Source organism: Triticum urartu, chromosome 1A, assembly GCF_056163025.1.
Source record: "Triticum urartu cultivar PI428250 chromosome 1A, HENAU_Tu73, whole genome shotgun sequence".
Lineage (NCBI taxonomy): Eukaryota > Viridiplantae > Streptophyta > Magnoliopsida > Poales > Poaceae > Triticum > Triticum urartu.
In genome coordinates, this window is record NC_141873.1 from 182541498 (window position 1) to 182551586 (window position 10089).

At 50.3% G+C, this 10089-nt stretch overlaps 1 protein-coding gene across 1 annotated transcript; it reads right to left on the minus strand.

The window, feature by feature from the left end:
* Positions 1 to 8518: 8518 nt before the first annotated feature.
* Positions 8519 to 8968, minus strand: LOC147990539 (uncharacterized). The gene has a single exon (XM_087538274.1). The coding sequence runs from the start codon at positions 8966 to 8968 to the stop codon at positions 8519 to 8521; it is 450 nt and encodes a 149-aa protein (XP_087394400.1).
* Positions 8969 to 10089: the final 1121 nt, after the last annotated feature.

Below are 10089 nucleotides of genomic sequence, written 5' to 3' on the forward strand. Positions count from 1 at the left end.
GATTTATGCTCACACACTCATTGCTAAATGTCGGTGGTCATACTTTTTCATTGTATCATCCATGCTAGTTTAATTTCCTTTTTATGCTTTCTTCTTGTGTGTTTAATAAACCTAAAAAAACCAAAAAAATTAGTTGTAGCTTTTAATTGGTTTACTTTCCATGCTTGTAGTAGTAATTAAAAAGAAAACCCAAAAAGATTTCCTGTTCTTCTTTTGCTTGTTGGGAGCTTTCCCGTGTAAATAGTTTTATTTCTTTTCTTTTCTTTGGGGGTCGATAGGAGAAGACCATAATTAAATTGTTGAGGTGGCTCTTATATGCATTATTGTTGATCTGGCAAAAGAGCCCATATTGCCTTGTCTTCTCCTGTTTATTGAATGCCTGCAGATTCCAGCTTAGTCCAATGCACGTGCACTATTATTATTATTCACATCGTTCGGTCGTGCAAGTGAAGGGCAATTATGATGATATATGATGGACTGGCTGAGATGAGAAAAGCTGGTATGAACTCGACCTCTTTTGTTTTTGTAAATATGATTAGTTCATCGTTCCTGATTCAGCCTATTATGAATGAACATGTTTGCAATGACAACTAGAGATCATAGTTTCTTGTGCCATGCTTGATTAGCTATGAGTTAAAATGATTTACCTTGCGTGCCAAACTGCTATTGAGATGGTTATGATGTGGTATGATAGGGTGGTATCCTCTGCTGAATGATTTAAGTGACTTAACTTGGCACATGCTCACGCATGTAGTTGAAACAAAATCAACATAGCCTTCACGATATTTATGTTCATGGTGGATTATATCCTACTCATGCTTGCATTCAGTGTTGATTAATTTTAATGCATGTTCATGATTGTTGTCGCTCTCTAGCTGGTCGCTTCCCAGTCTTTTGCTAGCCTTCACATGTACTAAGCGGGAATACTGCTTGTGCATCCAAACTCCTTAAACCCCAAAGTTATTCCACATGAGTCCGCTATACCTACCTATATACGGTATCTACCTACCGTTCCAAGTAAATTTGTATGTGCCAAAATCTAAACCTTCAAATAAATATCCTGTTTTGTATGCTCGAATAGCTCATGTATCAACTAGGGTTGTCTGTATCTTCCATGTTAGGCGGGTTATTCTCAAGAGGAGTGGACTCCGCTCCTCACTCACGAGATAAATGGCTGGTCACCGGGATGCCCAGTGCCATGCTTTATGCAAACTAAATCAAAATAATTGCAAACAAAACTCCCCCTGGGACTCTTGTTAGTTGGAGGCACTCGTTGTTTCGAGCAAGCCATGGATTGATGCTTGTGGTGGAAGGGGGAGCATAAACTTTACGATTCTATTTGGGAACCGCCTATAATGTGTGTATCATGGAAGATATCGCCATATCTTGGTTGTTATGTTGACAATGAAAGTATACAGCTCAAAATATTATTCACCTCTATTTCAAAACCGAGCTCTGGCACCTCTATAAATCATTGCTTCCCTCTGCGAAGGGCCTATCTATTTACTTTTATGCTGAGTCATCATCCTCTTATTAAAAAGCACCAGTTGGAGAGCACCGCTGTCATTTGCATTCATTATTGTTAGTTTACATTGAGTATGACTTGATTGGATCTCTTTTACCATGAATTACAATGTCTAGTCAGTCCTTGGTCTTTAAAGGTGCTCTGCATTTATGTTTTGCGGTCTCAGAAACGGCTAGTGAGATACCACCTTGTTATATCATATTATGATTTTTTTGAGAAAGTGTTGTCATCCGAGTTTTATTATTGTGGCTCGCTAGTTGATTATGCTATTCACATGAGTAACTTGAGACCTATGCGTTAATGAGAATGTGGTTAGTTATAATCTTTGCTGAAAACTTGAATGCTGGCTTTACATATTTACAACAACAAGAGCAAACAGAGTTTGTAAAAGTTTTTCTTTATCACTTTCAGTTTGTCAACTGAATTACTTGAGGACAAGCAAAGGTTTAAGCTTGGGGGAGTTGATACGTCTCCAATGTATCTACTTTTCCAAACACTTTTGCCCTTATTTTGGACTCTGACTTGCATGATTTGAATGGAACTAACCCGGACTGACGCTGTTTTTAGCAGAATTACCATGGTGTTATTTATGTGCAAGATCAAACATTCTCGGAATGACCTAAAACTTCATGGAGACACTTTTCAGAAAATAAGATAAATGCCTGCCAAAGATGAAGGCCAGGGGGCCCACCACCTTGCCACGAGGGTGGGGGCGCGCCTGCCCCCTAGGGCGCGCCCCCCTACCTCGTGGGCCCCCTGTTGCCTCTCCGACTCCAACTCCACCTCCATATATTGAGTTTCGATGAGAAAAAAATCAAGGAGAAGAAATCATCGCGTTTTACGATACGGAGCCGCCGCCAAGCCCAAAAACCTCTCGGGAGGGCTGATCTAGAGTCCGTTCGGGGCTCCGGTGAGGGGAATCCGTCGCCATTGTCATCATCAACCATCCACCATCACCAATTTAATGATGATCACCGCCGTGCGTGAGTAATTCCATCATAGGCTTGCTGAACGGTGATGGGTTGGATGGGATCTATCATGTAATCGAGTTAGTTTTGTTAGGGTTTGATCCCTAGTGTCCACTATGTTCTGAGATTGATGTTGCTATGACTTTGCTATGCTTAATGCTTGTCATTAGGGCCCGAGTGCCATGATTTCATATCTGAACCTATTATGTTTTCATCAATATATGAGTGTTCTTGATCCTATCTTGCAAGTCTATAGTCACCTATTATGTGTTATGATCCGTTAACCCTGAAGTGACAATAATCGGGGTACTTATCGGTGATGACCGTAGTTTGAGGAGTTCATGTATTCACTATGTGTTAATGCTTTGTTCCGGTTCTCTATTAAAAGGATGCCTTAATATCTCTTAGTTTCTGTAAGGACGCCGGTGCAATGGGAGGGTAGGACAAAAGATGTCATGCAAGTTCTTTTCCATAAGCACGTATGACTATATTCGGAATACATGCCTACATTATATCAATGAACTGGAGCTAGTTCTGTGTCACCCTAGGTTATGACTGCTACATGATGAACCGCATCCGGCATAATTCTCCATCATCGATCGATTGCCTACGAGCTTTCCATATATTGTTCTTCGCTTATTTACTTTTCCATTGCTATTGCTATCATCACTACAAAATACCAAAAACATTGCTTTTACTACCGTTACCTTTTGTTACCGTTATCACTACTATCATATTACTTTGCTACTAAACACTTTGCTATAGATATTAAGTTTCCAGGTGTGGTTGAATTGACAACTCAGCTGCTAATACTTGAGAATATTCTTTGGCTCCCCTTGTGTCGAATCAATAAATTTGGGTTGAATACTCTACCCTCAAAAACTGTTGCGACCCCCTATACTTGTGGGTTATCACGTAGACACACTCTCCCCTCTCGTTGCTATGCATCCCCTAGATAGATCTTGTGTGATCGTAGGTGATTTTTTTGAAATACTATGTTCCCCAATAGTGGCATCCGAGCCAGGTCTATGCGTAGATGTTATATGCATGAGTAGAACACAAAGAGTTGTGGGCGATAAAAGTCATACTGCTTACCATCATGTCATACTTTGATTCCGCAGTATTGTTGGATGAAGCGGCCCAGACCGACATTACATGACCGCGTTCATGAGACTGGTTCTACCGCCGTGCTTCACACACAGGTGGCTAGTGGGTGTCTGTTTCTCCAGCTTTAGTTGAATCAAGTTTTGACTACGCCCGGTCCTTGTTGAAGGTTAAAATAGCACTCTTGACGAAAAATCATTGTGGTTTTGATGCGTAGGTAAGAACGGTTCTTGCTAGAAGCCCGTAGTAGCCACATAAAACTTGCAACAACAAAGTAGAGGACGTCTAACTTGTTTTTGCAGGGCATGTTCATGTGATATGGTCAAAACGTGACGGTATACAAATTGTTGTATGAGATGATCATGTTTTGTAGAAGTTATCGGCAATTGGCAGGAGCCATATGGTTGTCTCTTTATTGTATGAAATGCAATCACCATGTAATTGCTTTACTTTATCACTAAGTGGTAGCGATAGTCATAGAAGCAATAGTTGGTGAGACGACAACGATGCTACGATGGAGATCAAGGTGTCAACCCGGTGACAACGGTGATCATGACGGTGCTTTGGAGATGGAGATCAAAGGCACAAGATGATGATGGCCATATCATATCACTTATATTGATTGCATGAGATGTTTATCCTTTATGCATCTTATTTTGCTAAGTACAGGAGTAGCATTATAAGATGATCTCTCACTAAATTTCAAGGTATAAGTGTTCTCCCTGAGTATGCACTATTGCTACAGTTCGTCGTAACGAGACACCGAGTGATGATCGTGTGTGATAAGCTCTACGTTCACATACAACGGGTGCAAGCCAGTTTTGCACAAGTAGAATACTCAGGTTAAACTTAACGAGCCTAGCATGTGCAGATACGGCCTCGGAACACTGAGACCGAAAGGTCGATCGTGAATCATATAGTAGATGTGATCAACATAGTGATGTTCACCATTCTGTCAGATTTCGGGTTCCGGCAAAACCCTTGAGGTTCGAACACTCGGGTGCGCACGAAGATCTCTCCACCTCCCTAGCTCGTGCAATCTACGATCTCATGGCCTAGCTCGACTAACCCAAAGAACATGAGACACAAGATTTATACTGTTTCGGGCCACCGTTGTGGTGTAATACCCTACTCCAGTGTGGTGTGGTGGATTGCCTCTTGGGATGAGGATGAACAGTACAAGGGGAGAACAGGCTCGCGAGGATAGGTGTTCTTGTGCTTGGTGTGCTTGTGTGGTTAAAGATTGGAATCCCCTCTCCCTCCTATGGTGGTGGCTAGTCCTATTTATAGTGGCCCTGGTCCTCTTCCCAAATATTGAGCGGGAAGGGATCCCACAACGGCCGAATTCGAAGGGAGACAACTAGTACAAGCTGTCCTGACAGAAGTAGTCTTCGCCTGCCAAAGGCTCTGGTGGTGACGCCGTCTTGGGCTCCACGATGACCTCTGTCTTGCTGTCCTGCTGGTCTTGGTCTTGTTGCACCGATATGGAAATCTTTTCCAGATGCCTCGGGACTCCTCGTCTGTGCTTGCCCCTTTAGCACCAAAGAGGAAAGGAGGACACTGCGCGTGCTGGCGCCCGCCTGGTTCCAGTCGTCATGACTTGCGTCACAGGAACCTCGCGAGGTGTCCCTTGCCTTGATCTCTCCGCCCCTCATGAGCCAACCTGGTGAGGCCGCCCCTGAGGAGGTCTTGCATCGTCCACCTCACGAGGCTCGGCCCCTCGCGAGGGTCTTGAATGTTTGCTGGTGAAGATGGGCCGTACGGGGCCGCTGGTGGAGCCACGTTGCGGGCCGCAGACAGGCTAGTCTGGGGACCCCCATTCCTAGAACGCCGATAGTAGCTCCCGGGCCCAAGGCGCGCTCGGGCTTGGCTTTGAGGAGAAGCTAAAGGGCAAGTGTGGAGCGCCACGGGCCCCAACAGCCTGCGGCCCTGCTCGACGCATGGCGATTGATTGGACGTGGGCGTCTCTGCTTCCCCACGCCGCCTCGGCAACTGCCCGACTTGATGAGTCCCTGCTGCATGCAAAAAAGGTCATTATTACCTTAGATCATGGAGGCCAGCGGTTGGCCTCCCCTTGGCTATAAATGGGTAGAGGAGCGGACCCCCATCACCCATTTCTTCCTTTGCTTCTCCCGCTCCTTCTTCTTCCTTGCTTCACTGCCAACAGCGACACCCATGGCGCCTACAAAGAGGCTCTCAGCAGCAGAGAAGGGCAAGGCTCGCCAGGAGGGGCCCGGCTCTCCACCTCCCAAGAGGGGGCGCGGTCGTCCCCACAAACACGCTGTGACCCCCGTCGTGGCCACTCGCGGCCGCGGCAGCGCCTCTTCTGGTGGCGGCAGCCGCCCAAGTCGTGGCACTCCTGTTGATGAGGTGAGGCATGCCATGGTTGCGCGGCCTCCTCAGCTGCACTTCCATTTGGCGGAGGTGATGCCGGAGTTCATCGTGTGGTCGGATAACCCGGCCGGCACTTGGCTTTAGCTCCCGTGCTTCTTTGTTGATGAGCTGCCAGCCACTGGTGCAGGTGGTCTTTGGCTGCAGGTGGACAGCTGCTGTAGCAAAGCTTCTTGGGTCACGATCGAGGTCTCCGCCGCGGGTAATGCGGTCCTGGCCCGTGGCTAGCAGACGTTCTCCCGCGCGCGCGGACTGGGCAGGCGGTGTGCCCTCCACTTCAAGTACGACAGCAATGCGACCCTCTTCATGAGGGTATTTGGGGAAGATTGTCACCGCATCGGGAGCTGGAGGAAAACGACGGCGACGAGGTGCTCAGCCTTGGCGATGGTTGTGACGAGGAGGAGGGCGGCTTTGTCCTTGGTGCTGGCCATGGCTCGTCTAGCTACGGCGGCTCCTCATCCGACAACAGCTCCAGCAGTGGCGGCTATGACCAGTCGCCACGCCCGCTTCGAACGTGGCAGCGGGTTGACTCGCCGCCGCGCTCCGGTGAAGCGCGAGGAGGGGTCTAGCTAAGCTCGGGAGAGCGCCACGAGCCCGTCCTCGCAGCGTGTTGTGGGAGCATGTTCCTCTTTTGTTTCGTTCTTCCTTCCCTTTCTGCATTAGAGAGAGACAAGTATGGGGCCCTGCTAGGGCGTGCAACAATTATGGTTTCTAAGTGGCTGTGCTATGTTTATCATTCATGTGTTGTGTTATAGCGTCATGTTTTATGTATGCGCATAGAATGACTTAGCTTGCTGTGCCTGGGGTAGATTCTGCCTCGTAATACGTGCGTTCCCCAATGCCTGACGAGGTCTCCTGTGCTCGGGAGGCGCCTGAGAACTGCAAAAAATTTCTAGGAAAACCTTATTCTTCCAGACCCTGATCGTAGGCACTGCCGGCCGTAACCCTGTTCTTCGCGTCGCGGTACCCGGGGGGCACGGACTGAGAAGGGTGCGCTAGCTTGCGAGCTCGAGCGAGGGTGCCTTGCAAAAGACAAGAAAACAAAAACATTCACGAGGGCGCCTCTCTAGCCCCCTCACGAGGCACGCGAGGGAGAGAATAGGTCAAAAATGAGGAACCGAGGGCAGAAAGGGAGGAAACAAGGACAATGAAACCAGGCCAGCAAGGAACACCAGAAAACGAATTCTCACTTTAAAAGAGGGGGCAAATCAACTGCGGAAAGCAAATGAAAAACCGCATTTGGCACCTAGTCTAGTCTTCTTGTCTTCTCACCAGCGCGGAGCTAAGTGCTGCCACTAGGCGTGGGAGCGAGCCCCCGAGGCCTGAGGGCGGCACTCCTAAGACTCCGGGGCGTGTACATTCCCACTCATTATTACGTGAGAGTGTCACGAGCGGAGATTCTTCACAGGCACTGGGCCTTGCTTCACAAGCACGAGGCCTTGCTTCATGGGTAGAACTTCCGGAGGTGCTGGATGTTCCAGGCGTTCTAGATGGGGATATCGTCCTACGTCTCCAGGGGCGCGGCGCCAGGCCTGGACATGTGGGCAACCCGAAACGGGCCCTCCCACATGGGCGAGAGCTTGTGTGGCCCTTCCCTAGAGAGGATCCATCTCAGGACAAGATCACCGACCTCGAGCGTCCTAGAGTGGACGCTACGGTAGTGGTACCGCCGCAGTGCCTGCTGGTACCTCACAGCTCAAAGCGAGGCTTCACGGTGGCATTCCTAGCACGAGATCCACCCCCGCATGGCCTACTGTTGTATTTCATCAAACTCCAGGACCCGCGTGGAGCGATGCCTGACCTCTTGTGGGAGAACCGCTTCTGCTTCGTAGACGAGGAAGAACGGGGTTTCTCCTGTCGGCCTAGTGACGGTGGTGCGGATGGACCACATCATAGACTGGAGCTCATCGTGCAAGCCCCTACCGCAGTCCTCAAGCTTCTTCTTGAAGGTCCTTGTCTTGAGACCCCTGAAGACCTCCACGTTGGCGCGTTCGGCCTGGCCATTGCTCCTGGGGTGTGCCACGGAGGCGTAGCAGATCTATGTTCCAAGGTTAGCACAATATGTTTTGAAGAGATTGCTAGTGAACTGTGAGCCATTGTCGGTGATGACGTGATTAGGGACTCCAAATGGGCTTACTAGGCCCTTGATGAACTTGACTGCTGACCCAGCTCGGATGGTGCGGACAGCTTCCACTTCCGCCCACTTGGTGAATTTGTGAATGGCGACGTAGAGGTAGCGATAGCCTCCAGGCGCTCGAGGGAATGGACCTAGGATATCCAGCCCCCACACCGCGAACGGCCATGAGAGCGGGATAGTCTGGAGGTCTTGAGCAGGCTGGTGGATCTGCTTGGCGTGGAACTGGCAGGCCTTGCAAGATTTCACCAGCTCAGCTGCGTCGTTGAGTGTCGTGGGCCAGTAGAACCCGCTACAGAAAGCCTTGCCGACCAGGGTGCGCGACGACGAGTGGTGCCCGCAGTCTCCGCCATGTATGTCAGCCAGCAACTCTTTCCCCTGTTCCCTGCAAATGCATCACAGAGAAACATCATTTGGCCGCTTCCTGTATAGCTCACCGTCCTGAATGCAGTATGCCATAGCCTGACGGGCCACACGCTCCGCGTCTTCCTCCTTCTCCAGCAACGTGCCTTGCATCAGGTACGCCTTGAACTCCTTAGTCCAGCACCCCTCCTCAGGCTCGAGCGCTAAGAGGAGGCGCGCTCCCGAGGTCGGGCCACAGGCGGGGGCTCCCGAGGCTGGTGGCTGGGGGACCTCCTCCTGAGGCGGCGTCGGCTCCGCAGGCGGAGGTGCTTCCGAAGGTTTGAAGTGCCGCTCCGCGAAGATGCCAGGCTCTTGGGGCTCCCGCTTGGATGCTCTTCTGGCGATGTCGTTGGCCTCTTTGTTGGTTCCATGAGGCACATGCTGTAGCTCCAGGCCCAAGAATTTCTTCTCAATTTTGTGCACCTCTGTGAGGTGTGCCTCCATGTGCTCATCCTTTGGCTCTCACACCTTGTTGGAGGAGTTGAAGAAGAGCTGTGAGTCTCTCTTGATGGTGATGCGCCTCACTCCCATGGCCACCGCCACTTTGAGGCTAGCGATGACACCCTCGTACTCTGCGATGTTGTTGGAGACCTTCTCGCCCCGCTGGAAGCAGAGCTGCACGGCATAGTAAAGCTTGTCCTGAGTGGGCGAGATGAGTATGGCTACAGCCCCTGCGCCCTGTCGTGCGAACGCGCTATCGAAATACATGACCCAACCATCTGGCGCTTCACTTCCTGGCGAGAGAGATCAGTTCTCGCCTGCTTCGAGCTCCGGGGTGTCGGTCCATTCTGCCACAAAGTCAGCGAGTGCAGCCCCCTTGATGACTCTGGTTGTGCTGAACTCCAGGTCGAACACTTCCAGCTCGATGTTCCATTCGGCGACCCTTCCCGCAGCATTGGGGCTTCTGAGCACTCTCTCCAATGGGTAAGCTGAAATGACCTTGATGGGGTGACCTTGGAAGTAATGGCGCATCTTGTGCGAGGCCACCAGGAGCGCGAGCAAGAGCTTTTGAGGCTTGGGGTATCGCGCCCTCGCATCTCGCAGGACTGTGCTGACAAAGTACACAGGGTGCTCGACAAGGGTGGGAGAGCTGACGGAGTTTTTGGCTCCCAGGGACTGAGGTGTTTCCTACGGGTTTCCAGCTCCTGGGGCTTGGTGACTTATAGGGGCAGCCGCTGTCTCAGGAGCATCGCCTTGGTGCTGAGCTTCCTCATCCGGCTTGACAACTCCACTTGGTGGGTCCTCGACCTCGGGCCCCTCCCTGAGGGCCACCAATGCCGCGCTGGCGGAGTGGGGTGTGGCAGACAGGTAGAGTACCAAGGGCTCGTGAGGACAAGGCGCTACCATCACCGGTGGGTTGGTCAAGTATCTCTTGAGGTCTTGAAATGCCAGGTCGGCCTCGAGGGTCCACTCGAACGGACCCTTCTTCTTCATCAGGTTAAAGAACGGCAATGCGTGCTCCCCTAACTTGGAGATGAAGCGCCCCAACAAAGCCACGCAACCTGCTAGCTTCTGCATCTCCTTGAGCTTCTGTGGTGGGCTCATGTCTTCAATTGCCTTGACCT